Source organism: Perca flavescens, chromosome 10 (genome assembly GCF_004354835.1).
Source record: "Perca flavescens isolate YP-PL-M2 chromosome 10, PFLA_1.0, whole genome shotgun sequence".
Classification (NCBI taxonomy): Eukaryota; Metazoa; Chordata; class Actinopteri; order Perciformes; family Percidae; genus Perca; species Perca flavescens.
The window spans coordinates 34,668,193-34,685,243 of record NC_041340.1 but is presented as its reverse complement, the minus strand read 5'-3'; the positions used below and the strand labels follow the sequence as shown (position 1 = coordinate 34,685,243).

At 41.5% G+C, this 17,051-nt stretch overlaps 1 protein-coding gene across 5 annotated transcripts in view; it reads left to right on the top strand.

Moving 5' to 3' along the window:
* psd2 (pleckstrin and Sec7 domain containing 2) overlaps nucleotides 1-17,051 on the top strand; it is a 58,970-nt gene that overhangs the window by 35,626 nt on the left and 6,293 nt on the right. For 4 of the 5 annotated variants that reach the window (XM_028589067.1, XM_028589064.1, XM_028589065.1 and 1 more), the window contains 7 exons: nucleotides 10,308-10,505; nucleotides 11,674-11,754; nucleotides 13,853-14,010; nucleotides 14,424-14,482; nucleotides 16,433-16,522; nucleotides 16,668-16,711; nucleotides 16,833-17,023. In XM_028589067.1, coding sequence (XP_028444868.1) covers nucleotides 10,308-10,505; nucleotides 11,674-11,754; nucleotides 13,853-14,010; nucleotides 14,424-14,482; nucleotides 16,433-16,522; nucleotides 16,668-16,711; nucleotides 16,833-17,023 — 821 coding nt within the window. Of the gene's footprint in view, nucleotides 1-5,133; nucleotides 5,458-10,307; nucleotides 10,506-11,673; nucleotides 11,755-13,852; nucleotides 14,011-14,423; nucleotides 14,483-16,432; nucleotides 16,523-16,667; nucleotides 16,712-16,832; nucleotides 17,024-17,051 lie in introns of those variants that run through there. The other variant, XM_028589068.1, reaches the window with a different exon arrangement.

The following is a 17,051-nucleotide window of genomic DNA, read 5'->3' as shown; positions in this document are numbered from 1 at the left end:
GGACACGCGGGCCAGCAGCATGCATGCGTAAACAAAAATATGTTATGTCGTACATCCTAATGCCTGCTCAGTTGCGCAACTATGGGAGCTTTCATATCCATCTTTCACACTCTGAATCTTTTCCACACACACACACACACTATCTTTCAGGATGTCATTTTGGGAATAAAACCCTTAGCGTGGTTCTATAGCGCTGCTGAAAATCCTACAGATTATCCTTGCCTGGCTCTCAGTCAGGCATTGATATGGATGCACACACAGTTGCACACGTAGACATAAATATACGCGTACGCACTTTTGCAACACAAGCAAGCCGTTACACATACACATTCTCTCTTTCATCCTCTCACCACAGACACACACACTAACTGAATCATTTCAACACCGAAAGATTTATCGCTGTCTATTTATAGCTTGACTCTGTGTTTTATGACACATCCCACGGTCCTTACTATACCAATGGCTGTTTTGGCTGAATGAGGTTCTTCTTACCACAGGCTTCTCTCCTCTGAGGCATCTGTCAACACTTCCTGTACAGTATGTGTTGAGTGGAAATCAAGCCGGACTCTACAAAACATTTGTTTTGTTTTCGTGGTTTTTTCTGCTCTTGTCTTTGAATCTGTGACTGATTTAAAGGCAGAAGTTATTCTTTAGTTGTTGTCAGATGACGCTGTTCAGTGTTTCAACAAACACAATCCCACACCTGAACACAATTAGTCTCACCCAGCCAAAAGAGGTCACCATTGTCCATTGTCTGCTGCTGAGTAGGTGTTTTTTGGCTCTTGTGTGTGTGTTTATGTGTAAGCGAGAAAAAGACAGAGGGAGACACAAAACAAACCATACCACAAAATTGTACCCGGGCTGTAATTAACTGATTACATTTCATGAAATTCTTGTTATCTAGTTATACGTTCATGCCATGTCCTTTGTTCATGCAAATCTATGTGTTACATGTACATGTTTGTGTCTTGGTTAATAACATCTTGAGAACAAAACAAACAAAACAAGTTTTTTGAGATACAGATTTAAAAAAAGCTTATCAATCAATTAGGGATTGACTATATTACTTTAATTAGAAAAGCCATTTCAATGACGTTGTCATAATCTTTTACATTGACAAAATTGAAGGTTGTCTTATAATATAAAAACAATATTTATTTAGCAAGTAAGTTAATTATAAAACTATCCAAACATCCATTTTCTGCAACATATCCGGGGCGGTTGTGGTGGCAGCCTTTACACACTTGGGGCGTAACAAATAAAGGACACGGAAATGTGAAATAATCTCCTGCAGATATTTCGCATCAGAACTATTCATACCAACAGCGATGCAAATTTGCGACAGTTGTTTTAAAAAAAAAAAAGGTTTGAATATTCGCGCCAGCTCATCTACCATGTTGGCGGGACAGTTTGGGGTCTCCTGGGGATACTCCTGAAGCGAGAGCGAGAAAGTGACGGCGGTGTGAGCGGGCGAGAGAGAGAGAGCGATTGGAGGAGAGTTAACGTTTAGCTGTGAAGATATCAAGTGAATGTAATGTTACAGTAGCTAGAGTCTGCATTTTGAGCACACCTACATGCTGCAGCTCCTCCAGACCAACGGAGGTGTCTGTGTCTTGTTTCCCCGGCTGCTGAGTAGAGTGACGTGGGTTAGCTCCGGAGACTCCAGCCCCGTCTCCTCCTGTGCTGTCCGACCACATTCGGGGAAGCCGGAGCAGAAAATCCTAACACTAAGCTACTGTAAGCTATTTCCGCCTTTTAGCAGAGTACTCTGAGTGAATTTATTTGCCTCCGGTAAACAGTTATACAGTGTAGCATATGTCCAGGGCTTTTATTGTGAAAGGTAAGAACGGAAAGAGTGTCTCTGGTAAATGCTGTCTTTGTCAAGGTCGAAAGTAGTCCAGTTTGGCGTATATACAGCCTTCTGTTGTTGTATTATGAATGTCATAATAAGTAAACAACACAACGTGATTGGTTGATGTCTGTATTTGCTGTGCAAAAGCTCAGAAAAATCCACCTCGTTCAGAAAAAAACAGCATATTCGCGCCCTGAGTGAAAGTACTCATGACGAAAACAACACTTAAAACATACTGACGTGCAAATGAATCCCACGAAAAAACGTCCCTGGTGTGTTAAGGCCTGTGTAAAGTAAGGTAGTTCAGACATCCCTCTTCCCAGCATTGTTTTCCAGTTCTTCCAGGGGGATAACGAGGTTTCCATGCCAGATGAGATATATAATCTCTCCAGTGTGTTCCCAGAAAACCTCCAAAAGAAGGCAACCAGGATGCATCCTGATCAGATGCCTGAACCAACTCAACTTCTTCCTTTTCAGCACCAAGGTGCAACGACTCTACACAAAGGTCACTCCGGATGTCTGAGCTCCCTAGATAGATCAACTGGTAAACCAACGGTCTGGTACAGCGCCTGCATTACTGCTCACACTGCAACAATCAGTCTGTCCAGTTTACCCCCACTCATGAACAAGACCCCCAAGATACTTCAACTCCTTCACTTGGGCCAGCCACTCACTCCCAAAACAGAGGAAGCATATCCAGGGCTCCAGACTGCGACCAAACGGTGGCATTTTGCGACCAAAATTTGAGAGTGTGCGACTGAATTTTACATCCAGTCACACATGTGCCACCAGTAAATTTGCCCCCTTTTTTTGCACGTTAAACGTTGAAATTTCGGTACCTGAGAGCGCTTAAGCTTATCTGTCCTCTCTGAAAATTGACAGAGAGCAGAGCTCTGACACACACACTCGCACACACGCAGAGCTGCAGACGATGCAGACTATGTCGGCTCTGCAGTTTTGTTGAAGTCACAGTGAGTCACGGAAATGCCGATAAAGTGGTTTCAAGTGTGGTTACAGTTTTTCATAACTTCGTTCGACGTTACACTTCCTCGGAGACGAGCAGGCAGGCACAGTGGTTTCTATGGCACAGTGGTTTCTATGCCCTGGGGACTGACTGACAGGCTAAGGTTATAAGTCAAGACAAATTTATTTCTACAGCACCTTTCAGCAACAAGGCAATTCAAAGTGCTTTACATGAAACATTAAAGAGCAATTAAAAACTGTCATGATGAAAATAAAACAGGCTAAAAAATAATATACAAGTACAATAATAAAAAAATATATATATTACTTTTTTACTGTCATGACAGCAATGGGTCTGTCAGTTTACCTTATATGTTGCATCTTCAAAAGTGACACTGAATTTGAAACCGCACATTGTAATTTCTGCATCTATTATCAAAGTATTTATTAGTAATACAGTGGAAATTAGTAGAAATGTGAATATTTGGTTAGCATGTTGATTTACGGTGTGTGCCCCTAAATTTTCTGGTTGTGCCCCTAAAATTTTCAGTTGGGGGCCACTGTGCTCCTAGTGAAAAAAGTTAGTCTGGAGCCCTGATATCACCATTTTCCGGCAGAGAACCATGGCCTCAGACTTGGAGGTGCTGACTCTCATCCCGACTGCTTCACACTCGACTACAAACCGCCCCAGTGCATGCTGGAAGTCACGGTCTGATGAAGCCAACAGAACCACATCATCTGCAAAGAGCAGAGAAGCAATTGTGAAGTCCCCAAACCGGACCGTCTCCTGCCCTCTGCTGCGCCTAGAGATCTTATCCATGAAAATCACAAACGCAATCGTGACAAGGGACAACCCTCGAGGAACCCAACACCCACTAAAAAAACAAGTTTGACTTCCTGCGGGGAATACGGACACAGCTCTCACTCCAGTTACATGCTGTAAGGACCGGATGGCTCGTAGTGACGGGCTGGTCTTTATATAACTGGAGTGAGAGCTTTACCCCCCACAGGACTCCCCGGGGACCATGTTCGTAAGGCTTCGCCACAAAACACATGTAGACCTTTGTGTTCTGTTTTGAGTTTATTGGTTTCTAGGACACAGCTAGATGGAGCACAACTGGACGAAAGCCTGAACTGCTTTCTGACTCTATCTTTGGCATTATGGCAGTATGGCTGACTGATTGAGGAGCACAAAATAAGGACTAATTTTAACAGGCTGCAAATGTTGGCAAGGAGCACTTATCTCAAGTATCTCTGGCTAACTGCTCCAAACACAGAATCACTCATTCCCATGTGCCGGCTGCCATGAGAACATCACATCTGTGGTGGTCAACAGGTCAAGGTTATCCATGAGTCAAAAAACTGAAGAGTTATCAGTATTCAGCAGCGTCTGCTTGGTCTAAAAAAGTATTCTGGTCCCAGTGCTGACTAAACTTCAGTTTTGTTGTTGTCGTCAAGGAAATGTGGTCATTGTTGTTGTCTGTACCTAATAATAATGCGCAGAACCCGGTTGCAGTGAATCTCATCGATTGCTTGCCTGTCCAAACTACCAATCCAACTTCCCCCAGGGTTTTGTCTCCATTCTCATCTTCCATCTCATCCTCCAAATTTTTTACTTTTGACCCTACAGCTGCCTCTCTGTCCTCAGATTTTTCTATTGTTCTTCTTTCCACCAGACGAGAAAGAGGAAGGAGGGATTTAGATGCTGAGGTTAGCATGCAGGGATGTGTCAGGGTGTTTTATAAAATACTGTGTGTGTGTGTGTGTGTGTGTGTGTGTGTAGTGGGGAGCATAATCATTCACATAGTGTGTGAGGATTATTTTTGTCTGTGCACCCTTACAGATACATAAAAGGTAGGTTCTGTCCTCCAGTCAGTGACTATTTATCATATCCTGCATGCCCTATAACATTTTAGATCAATTGCTAATTTGGCGTCCTCATTTTGCATTAAAAGAAAAATAGGAATTTAGGTAGTTTGTCTCTTCCAAAACAGATTTCATCATTTTAGGTTACACTTTTTAGGCAGCTTTACTCTGTCGTGCATCAGTGGTTGTGGAGCCATATTGAAGATACACTGGAGTAATGTACAGAAATAACTACATGAAATGACTAGATACTGGAAAGCAGCTTAGTGAACCGAGTCCAAATACAGGACGTCCTGCTGATATTGAACTGGCTCAGAGCCTTTCACTTAAATGCAGAGGAAGTTGTGTTGGCTGGGACACACAGGGCCATTGTGAAGCCACCACTAGGAACAGTAATTCATCAGGAAAAGTCTGTATGGTGGGTGGCTCCGCCCCCAACATCCTCTCCTCTTGTGGAGCGTTCAGACGTCCAACAAACTTCAAGGAAAAAACCTCCAAACACATTCCGTGTCAGTTGACACTATGGTGAAATAACGCTACAGTGTCATTTGTCAACAGAATAGGCTGTTGTTATCTATGACCTGACTTCCGCGTTGAAGAAAGCTGACTTGGCTGTGAAAGTGAAATAACGCACCGGGCCGATGCCGATTTTACCGACGACTGGATGATGAGGCGGTCGGACCTCAGCGCGCATTTCACCGCTGCTTTCCAAATTTCCGAGAGACGATGTGGAAAGAGGAATATGATGTTCACTTCGACCATTTGCTGCAACTACTGTAAGTTTCATATTTCGACAGATCAGGAATTGTTTTAAGATTTCACGTCCAAATGGGTGGGAACATTAACATTATGCTGCGTGGCAAAATGGAAATAGTGAGGTAGCTGTACTGTTACTTTACTCTGGCAAACGGTCTCTTTAGTACTTATGTTGTATTTCTTCAAGCACTTATGTAACGTCGGGATAAAAGTAATTTAAACGGTATTTTTTTTTAAATCATATGTTGTATATTCCTTTAGGGGCTTTAAGTGTCTGTAATCAATGTAGTGGATTAAGAGATTTTGACAGGGTTTTACCATCAATTTGCATTTTATCTTTATCAGGACTTATTATCAAGAATGGCATGTAGTAAGGCAAGCGTTATGAGATTATAGTTTTTATAGTTATAATGTGATAGGCCTGCAACTAACCGTTCTTTTTATGATCAATTAATCAATCCCTTTTTTGAATAATCAATTCATTATTTAGTTATAAATAAATGCCAGAAAATAGTGACAAATGCCCATCACAAGTTCCCAGAGCTCACGGTGATGCCTTCAACGCTATTCAGTTTACAATTAATATAAAAATGAGAAAATTCTTAAACTGGAACCAGTGACTTATACTTGGTAAATTATTTAAAATGGGAAGTGATTATCAACATGATTGATTTTGTACAGTGACTAATCAATAGATGGATTATTGTTTCAGCTCTAATTGAGGTATGAGATAAAGATTTGTAGCTATAGTCCACTTAAAGATGCCTAATTGCTCTAAACTGTTATTTTCATGTCTGACTTTAAAAAGTCAAAATGAGCAACTTTTTTACCCGTCATGGCCTTAGTTGATGACCCAGAAATGAAACAAAAAACGTGTGGCTACACGTCACTTTGTCTCATTTTCTAGGCTCGATGTGTCTCTTGTATGTTTTAAATGTTAAACAAACGTGTTACTGTTTTACGAGTCCAGTAACAGTTTTTATTCTCAGATTATATCTACAAGCCGATGACCTGTCTGACACACATGTACAAAAACAGACAAACAAAGAGCTCTCGTGTGTGTGTGTTCCCTCATTTATCTATTAATCAAAGAAAATGAAAGAAAAGTCTGGGAAATAACCGAAATTTGATAATCCGGTTAATCCCATAATAGTTACCCTGGTGGGAGATGCTGCAGAGATCCTCCCCTTCTCCTTCACACACACACACACACACCTCTTTCGTGCAGACACACCTTGTAAGTGTAGGTACGGATGGTGCACAGCCAAAGAGATTAACATGTGAGTCACTGGCATGCACCATCATGCTCTCAATCTCTGACACACACACACACACACACAGACTGAGTGGCGGTCACAGTGGATGAATAAGTGTGGCCTGGGGATACAGAATTGTGCCTTTTAGATAGACAAATACTGTAGGTTTACTGTGTGCCACTTGGCCCTCAGTGACGCCAAGTATCTTGGCACAAAAGGCCTGCACTAGATATTTGACACTTCATGTTTTGTGTCTCTCTTACTGTTGTTGGTGTGTGTGTGTGTGTGTGTGTGTGTGTGTGTGTGTGTGTGTGTGTGTGTGTGTGTGTGTGTGTGTGTGTGTGTGTGGGCTCTATTATTGCCAGCAGCAGTGAATTGGGGGAGCCCGGCATCTTTTTAGCCCCATGACTGATATGAGCTTTGAATGATTTATGAGGTCTCTCTGAATCTATAGTGAATTAATATGGTCAGACAAGCAAAAGCAATTTCACTGCAAACACTAGGTTAGATATTGTTTTGATGGTTTACCACAGACTCATTTTATTGTGTGTGTGTGTGTGTGTGTGTGTGTGTGTGTGTGTGTGTGTGTGTGTTCTTATGTCTTTGTGCAATATGTACAAAATTTCAATTCATCCATTTTTCTTTTTTTAACCACATGTTTGGGTCCCAAAGGGGGTTTCTAGGTGCATGCAGTTCATTGAGCGGATTCTGGGTCTGCCCAGAGGTCTCCTCCTTGTTGGACATGTCCAGTCATATACAGGAAGTATTTTTCTTTTTAAGATCCCCAAACCACCTTTACTGGCTCCTTCTCCACAAGAAAGAGCGGTGGTTTTACTCCTTCCGGATATACAAACTCCCCACCCTGTCCCTAAGGAGGAGCCCAGGCACCCTGCAAATGATCTGCTTTCACCGACTATCTACAATCGTATAGTCATTCTTGGCGGGCGATGCTCCATCACGATAAGGTGGAGGAGTTTGCATGACTAACCTCGTCATGGTGGAGGGGTAATGTGTTCCAGTGACCCTGGGAGCTGTGTTGTCGGGGGGGCAATGGCTCCTTGCGGTGTGTCCCGAAGCAAATTGGTCCAAGGTCAGGGGCCAGATGAAGAGTGATTCTGAGAGCTTAATGAATCAGTCAAGACAGGACAGTGTAACCTTGCCTGGAGTAGAGAAATCAGGTCCCAGGACTGACTCGTGGCTATGGATACTTGTTTGGTTTATTTGTCTTTTGTATCGGTCAGTTTTTTTCTGATGCCCCTTCGTGCCACATTGTGAAATTGTGTTAAGACAGTTATAAGGTAGTCCACAATCCCTTTATTTCTTCTTCTAGCACAGGACACTTTGGCTTCCGCTGTAGCCGTGGTAACCAGCAAATCCCTTACGACAACAGCGCATAGTGTATTCAATTTGTGAGGGTAATGCAATTGGGCTGATCTGATTATGCAAAAAAACATCTGAATCATCTGGCTAGAATGCTGACAGTGCCACGCAGATGCACACACGAACAGGAAATGAGGAAATGCCATTTAGACTGATTTACGTAAATGTGTGGATTCTCTTTCTTAAGAAATAAATCGGAGATAGGTGTTTTGTGCTTATTTGTATTAATACAACAATAGAGTGCAGTTTGTTGCTTTCATCATGAACATGATATTAAATGTCATGCTATTTTGCTTGAATGATTGATGTATTGTCTGTAAGGGTTGTTATTTTAATGTGTAAACCAAACCAACAGCAAGGCTTAATTAACTCCCTCCCTAACTCACTCATGGACTGTGATGTGTGTAGCGAAGTATACAGTGCAATGCAGTACGGTGGACGCAACTCAATATCTTAATCAAACTACCTCAGTAAGTCATAAATAAATAAGTAGGGCACTAATTAATACTCTTGCATTGATTCTCTCTGTTCTCTTGATGACACTAACGGTTATATAGAGTGTGAAACTCATAAGTCATTAAACTTTGTCCCTGAGCAAGACACTGCATTGCAGTCTGCACTGATGGCCTTATTTCTTCAAGTCTTATTGTCTTAGTTGAGTCAGCTGTTATTGGTTCTACAGACATTATTTACACTCAATAACATTGCAAGTGCTTTGACATTTTTGCTTTAAATAGGGGCGTCCTCTAGCTCTCCTGGTCCCATGTAGGCTGTGTCCTTGCCAGCAACCCGGGTTCCAATCCAGCCCACTTTCCTGTCTTTCTGTACTATCTAATAAATAAAAAACAAAACGTGTCTTCAAATAAAAACGAATAGCAACTGCAGAAGTGGAAGGCTAATGAAGCTGGTTTCATAATTGTTACCAATAGTTTACAATTCAGTATGTGTAACTTTTCAATGCATTTCAGTTTGAGGCATTACTATGTTAACATTTAAAGAAGAGGGTTATAACGTCAAATAGGGTACATAGTGTTCAAGAACATGCCATTCGTGCAGACTTTGCAAGTCATTACTCAATGAAAGCTGCATGTTCACTCTTATTTTTCAACTGTTTGGCAGCTGGTCTAATGTTTTTAACCTTAAATATTCCTGCAGGGGTGATTGAGTACATTCAGTGTTTTGCAGGAACGCCCTGATTCATAATCACACAGATACACCCATTCACAGCTGGAATAGACAGCTTAGTGATAGACAATGAGCATGAGATGGACAATATACTTGTTCAGTTTGGGGTTTTGCTCAAGGGCAAATTGATGGGAGTCATTGAGGCCAGAGAGATCATTACTTGTTCACTATATGGGCCTTTATAAATGGAAAGCTCACTTGTCTAACTTCCAGGCTACATGTTGTGGATCGATCGATACTGTTTTTTAGGGCCGATGCCGATTATTAGTAGTTAATGAAACATATAACCAATATATGGAACCAATATGCATTTACAGTGAAAATGAAACTCTTTAAGTCAAAATTAAGATTTTGGAATGTTACTAACTCAAACACAAAACTTAGTTTAAATGCTTTAAGCAATTATTTAATAAATGAGAAACTTTCAACATAATCCCCAGTAAAAGATAGAGGACATGATGTCAGACTCTGTGTGGAGTGAAACTGAAGCAGAGGGACAGACACAGAGCTGTAGCCGAGCCAAAGTATTGCACTTTTTAATTAATTAACTTTATCGGTTATTGGGCAAATAAAACGCAGATGCAGATAATTTGCAAACTGCCAAAAAATGGCCCGATAATTGGTCTATCCCTACTACATGTGCCTGAAACAGAGGAGTAGAAAAGTAGAATTGATGTTTTTATATTACAGCACTTTATTAAACATGATGTTAGAGGTAACAGTCTGAGATGAGTGGAGCTTTTTTGGAAGAGATTGCGGCAGGTGAAAGCTGCTTCGCCATTCTCATCAGCCTTTAGATACACTGCACTGAACGAAACTGCGTCAGCGTCATGACAAGTCATTCAAACCTCATTTGACTTTTGTTAGTGTGTATGTGAACATACGTTTATGTAATTGAGTTTTATCCTCAGCAGTTCAGTTTCCTCTGTCTGGTTTTAAGTGTGTGGGCGCGAAACGACAGACATGTGTTCCATTCATTAACCTAAAGGCACCTGCTTTGTGTGTTTGTTTGTTTGTTTGTGCGTGTGTGCGTATGTTCTCTCCTCCAGTGATGCCAACCTCACAGACGTGCTGTCTGACTCAGAGGAGTGTGATCTGGGCAGTCTGGAGCGTTTGGAGCGCGGCAGCACCGACACTCTGGCCAATGGCTGCCGAGCCGACTGCGAGGCCGCCAAGAGGCTGGCCAAGCGCCTCTATCACCTCGAGGGCTTCAAACGCTGTGACGTGGCCAGACACCTGGGCAAGAAGTGAGCGCGAACACACACACACACACACACACACACACACACACAGTAAAACTTGTGCAGTAGGGCTGGGCAATATATCAATATTATATTGATATCGATATATGAGGCTAGATATCGTCTCAGATTTTGGATATTGTAATATGACACAAGTGTTGTCTGTTGTCCTGGTTTTAAAGGCTGCATTATAGTAAATTGATGTCATTTTCTGAGCTTACCAGACTAACAAGCTGTTCTATTATTTGCCTTTACCCACTTAGTCTTTAAATCCACATTATTGATGATTATTATATATATACAGTATATATATAAAATAAAATCTCATTGTGAAAATATTTAGAGTCGACCCTACAATATTGTTGCCATATCAATGTTGATGTATTGGGTCAAGAATATGGAGATATTTCATTTTGTCCATATCGCCCAGCAGTTACTTTGGAAATGTAATAGGTTACCGATTACAAGTTATTTCAAATGTAATAGTACTGTAACTATTACTTTATCAAAGTAATTAGTTATATATAATAACTTATTAGGCTACATTCAATAACTTTTTGATTCCTTTTCTAAATGTCTAATGACAGCTATGGCGCTGCCAATTCATTCAGCATCAAACTTTACTAAACGGCTGTGGCTGGAAATGGCAAAAGAAGACACATGAAAAACATGCAAAGCAACAAAAATAAATATCATTCAACATATAGCCTAGCTTTTTACAGAACATATTCAGCAACCCCCCAATTTAATCATGGACATTTTCATAGGTAACTGTAATTTATTTACACATTTCTTCCCAGTAACTGTAATGGATTACAGTTACCTTTATTTTGTAATTAAATTACGCCGCTACATGTAACTAGTTCCTTCCCCAACACTGCACATGTGCATACATGATGACTAAAGGACTGACAAATAGCCAGAAACAGGAAAACATGTTACATACTGTAGTTACATGTGTTCAGTATGAGCGACACAGACGTAATGTACACATAGATGGACATGTAAGAATGTACACAAGCAACCACATCTGCACAAGCGTACTTTCTTCGTATAGCATCACTAGAAGAGCATTCTCTAATACAGAGGTGTCAAGTAAAACATTTCTATAACGCATTCATACGTCTTCAGTGCCACGTTGATGTGCTGACGCTCTCTCCCTGTCTCCCTGCAGTAATGAGTTCAGCCAGCTGGTGGCATCGGAGTACCTGAGCTTCTTTGATTTCTCCGGCCTGTCGCTGGATCGAGCCCTGAGGTAATGCACAGTCAGCACTTGGAAGTGATGAGTGTGCCTCCCCCCAACCCCCCTCGTCACAAAGCATTAGCTTTGTGCTAATCAAGCTGTCGTGTTGAGTATAGTTAGCCAGTGTAGCTGAACGCTGCGGAGTACATCGCTGGCCTGTACCTGACATGTTGCTGTCTCCAGCTGCTGCCTACAGCCCACCGTGTTCAGTTAAGAGCCCTCGTGTGTGCACTTCAGACTGGGCCAGATTAGCATTCTGTTGTTAAAGTGCTCATATTATGCTCAATTTCAGGTTCATAATTTTATTTGGAGGTTACATCAGAATAGGTTTACATGGTTTCATTTTCAAAAAACACCATATTTTTGTTGTACTGCACATTGCTGCAGCTCTTCTTTTCACCCTGTGTGTTGAGCTCTCTGTTTTAGCTACAGAGTGAGGCATCTCACTTCTGTTCCATCTTTGTTGGGAGTCAGAGTATGAGGGCGTGCCCTGACAGTACCTAGGTAAGGACTACTAACCAGTCAGAAGCAGAGTATGAGGGGGTGCCCTGACAGTACCTAGGTAAGGACTACTAACCAGTCAGAAGCAGAGTATGAGGGGGTGCCCTGACAGTACCTAGGTAAGGACTACTAGCCAGTCAGAAGCAGAGTATGAGGGCGTGCCATGCTAGCAGCTAGGCGAGCATTATAACGTGTGTTCCAAAGTGACCACGTTTGTCTCTGAAGTAAAGGCTGGACTACAGTAGAGCTATTTGGAGCAGTTGGTGAACAGTGTTTTCTGTTTCCCTTTGGGGGGGACGTTGGACTTTTTCACTTTGTAAACCTAGAACATGCACAAAAAAGATGTATATCACAATAAAGGAAAGGAAAAAAAAGGCAAAAAGCATTATATGACCACTTTAAAAAGTAACACTTCACAAAGGAAAAGTCCTGCATTCATTTGGGTATTGTTTAGATCTTGGATACCAAGGTCTTCACACTAAGTTCGACCATAATAATGTCTGGAATGAAATAAGCATCATAATGCACAGTAGGGCTGCACAATATATTGATTTTTTTATCGTCATCACAATATCAACTCTGGCACAATAAACACGTCGCGAAAGACACTCAAAGACTTTTTGTGTTAGTTGAAAGAAAATATCAGTTGAAAACCGCACTTTAAAATGTAACTGTCATTCTTTTTTAGTGCTGCCTTTTATTGAATATAAAAGGCAGCACTAATGCATGCATTAATCTGACTGCTTAGAAATTCTTTCAATCAAGATATATTGTTTAGTCAATGAAATTTGAAAAGAAATAGCAAAAGAATATCACAAATTCAAGTCCAAGGTGATGTCTTCACATATTACGTCCAACCAAAATTCTAAATCCCCAAAAGATTCAATTTACTTTAAAACAAAACAGCAAATTCTTACATTTGAGAAGCTTGAACCAGCCCGAATATTTGACGCTTTTGCTTGAAAAATGAATGAAACTCAATCAAAATAGTTGCAGATCATTTTTCTGTCAATTGACTAATTTATTATTAGATTTTCTGTTTCAACTCCACATTAATGTATCACCTGGAAAGATTGAAAGTGAGACTGTGTGAAACCTCTTGATTCTGTCATACGGTTACCAAATCCAATCCATTTATTTGCAGTTCAGAAGTGCAGCCAGTTTCCAACACAAGACCACACACACAGAGACATGAATATGACACTTTTCTTCATTATGACAATATACACACATGACCACGAGTCACAAAGTTTTAAAAAGCAGGTGTGACTGTTGCAGTTTTTCTCAAAGTCAAATGTCTGATAAGGTTTTGCAAGAAAGCTGTCGGCTGAATTCGGTGTTTAAGCCCTCAACGTCGTCTTCCAGGCAGTGTACCTGGAAGGCACTATTGATAGGGTTAGGGTTAGGGTTAAGGTTATGGTTAGGTGCCTTGAAGTCGACGGTCGCAGCGCTGCCTTGAGGTCAACGTTGGGGGCTTAAAACACCATTGAGCGCTGAATTCCTCCGCAAATTCTATTTACTGCCAGAAATTATGAAATCCTGCATTTTTCAGAGATGCATTATCGGGAACCATTTGATCTCCCGCTGACCTGTGACTTGTGTGCGACAGGAACTTCTTAAAGGCCTTTCCACTGATGGGAGAGACCCAGGAGAGAGAGAGGGTCCTTGTACATTTCTCCAGACGCTTCTGCCACTGCAACCCACAGACACTTACCTCTGAAGAAGGCCAGAGCCATGGAGAATATGACGGTGATGACGACAACGACGGTATGAGGAACAATATAATAAGGAGAAAGATAAGTCATAACAGCTGTTAAAAAAAATGACTCATGTTTTATTATATTGATTTGACATTACTGTTACAGTTTCCCATTTCGATCCCAGTTAAACAAACACTCATGACTGCAGCATATTTACACTGCGGCGGTAAAGTTATGGCTACTTGCATAATAAAAATACTGAATCAATTCAAAAACTAGCTGATTATTTTAGCATGCAGGCTATTTATGCAGCACTGCAGATTTGTGTGTGTGTGATTTGTGTCTGTCAGTGAACTATAAAGAAAGTATGGCACTGCATTCACATTTGTGTGTGTGTGTGTGTGTGTATGTGTGTGTGTGTATGTAGAGGAGTGATTTGACATTTAGCTGACGTTGGCCTTGTGTATTGTCCTGTTGCAGATGGAGCCCACACATTGACCTGCGCCCTTATGCTGCTCAACACCGATCTACACGGACATGTACGTACTGTACAAGTTGTCTATCTTACTGGTTCTGCAGGATTCTCTTTTCCTCTTGTCTTCCTGTACTCTCGCATTGCCAGACCTTCCTCCACAGCTCTGCTGAAGAGGGTCGGGCTAGTCCACACAGCATTCCGGGATGGGAGAAAAACGTGCTCTGGTCTATTGCCATTTCTTTAAACCAATCACAATCGCTTTGGGCGGTGCTAAGCGCCGGACGTAGCAACGGTGCCTCTGCAAAATAGCCTCGGGAAGGAACTTGTTTTGGTTGGAACACGTGCACGTAGGGAGGCGAGCTCTGGAATTATAATGGCTGTCGAATGTGTGATGAGAATAAAAAAAAAAAAAAAAAAAAAAAATAAGACATAATTTGATTGTCGGTTCTAGCTCGGAGGATGTTTCCCGGATCGACCGGAGTTTAGAATGCCAACACAAAGAAAGCGGAAGGTGAGGGACATCTATCTGAAAATGAATGACATCCGGCAGAACCTTCGGCGGCACGGAACTATCACGCAAAAGAAACGTCGTCGATATAGACTAGTCTTCCTGCAAAACAAAGTGTAAAGACAGTCCTTTGTCAGTAATGGCATGCCTCCATCCACACCTTCTTTTCTATCTATTCCTTGTTCTTTCTGTCAACACTTTCCTCTCTCTTCCTCTTTCTCTCTCCTCCGCGGCCTACTTTCTGACCTGTTTCTGTCTCTCCTCTCCTCGAATAGTCTCATCTGCTCGGTTCTAAACTGGAGCACTGTGGTCTGGGCAGCGTAACACGATCAGTATCATAGGTCCTGTGCTTTGCTTTTCCTCGACCCGCCTGCGAGTGAATTTCCTTCCTCGACCTGATATCCTTTCTCTCTTTTCAATTTCCTTTTCCTCCCTTTCAAATCCTTCCCCTGCTAACCAAATGTGGCCGCCTGGTCTCTCTCCACCCGTGCAGGTGGTAAGTATATTTATAGTACTAACACTGTCCTCATTGACATCTGTGCCTCCTCTTGTCAGCTAATAATATCATTCCATTAAGTCGTGATTATTTTAAATTTGATCAGTCACATTAGGCTCATAATAAATGATGCACACACAGGGATGTATACATTTTTTAATCATTGTTGTGCAGTGACACAGAAAATATTTGGTTGCTTAAATATTGTTTACCAAAAAGAAATATGATAAAAGGCAGTACTGGTATAAGCAATGGGAAATGCAATTGACCTGCAGTGCTGCAAATCACAATGTCTAAAGTAGAGTTCAAATTCAAACAAAGTGAACCGCAGATTCAATGGAGCATAAAACCTTTTGTGACACCTGTTATATCCCATCCTTTTTTTTCTTGTACTTTTCCTAGAAAAGGGAGCAGGGTTGTCTTGTCTGTTACGTGAGCCTCTTCAGACAAAAATGCAAATAGAAAGCCACAGACCCAATCTAGTTTTCTTTTTTCTATAACAGTAGCGAGGCGATTCAGATTTAGTTCCACAGCTGTATCTGTTTAGGTTACAGGCTTTATTCAGACAGAAACAGGGACGTAATACAGAAACACCTCCCTATGTTTTCACCCTGTAATGATGCATCATAATAAGAGGCTAAAGGAAATGTATGGTAAGCTGATACTAGCACATACATAAGAGGTGGAACCGCTCTCACCGCCACTACTAGTAGAACCAGCAGCATAACACTGCCACCCAGTGGATAGATTTTTTGCTGCTGCAACACTGGAATTTCCCATTTTTTTGGGGATCAATAAAAATCTATCTATCTATCTATCTATCTATCTATCTATTGTCTATAGTTGCAAAACTGCATTCAGGTTGCTTTGGAATTTGAATATTTGTCAACTTCTGTGCTGAGCTGAAGATTGACCACTTTACTTCCACACGTTAAAAAGCTAATTGAACTGATTGTTTTGTTTGTGTCTGTCTGTCTGTCTGTCTGTCTTGTTTGTTCGCCTCTCCTCAGAACATTGGGAAGAAGATGTCTTGCCAACAGTTTATCAGTAATCTCGATGGCCTCAACAATGGCAAAGACTTCCCTAAAGACTTATTAAAGGTACAGAACGAGAAAGTACAGCTACCACAAAAACCTCTTTTTGTCTTAGCCTTAGAATTGAAGCATGTCTTCACATTCTTTACCCTGTAGTCAGGTTAAAAGAGAATGTTTACAGTTCCTCTCTTTTCTTGCCTTGCCCACACAGGTCTTGTATAACTCTATCAAGAATGAGAAGCTTGAGTGGGCAGTGTGAGTATGCATTTTGTGTTGGTGAAAAGGAAAAGTACTTGGGCTATGCAAGTTTTTTTCAGAAGTAAGCACACTTGAATATGTGCTGCTCAGGTTTATCTGAATGGGTATTTGTGCGCAGTGAGGAGGAGGAGCTGAGGAAGAGTCTGTCAGAGCTGGTGGAGGAGCAGTGTGAGGGGGGGAGTAAGCGTGTTGCCAGGGTAACGGACGGCCATAATCCTTTCATCGCCATTCCCATTCTCTTAAATGCCGTCACCTACAAACATGGGGTGCTGACCCGCAAGAGCCACGCTGACATGGACGGCAAACGCAGTGAGTGATTGTACACACACACACACAC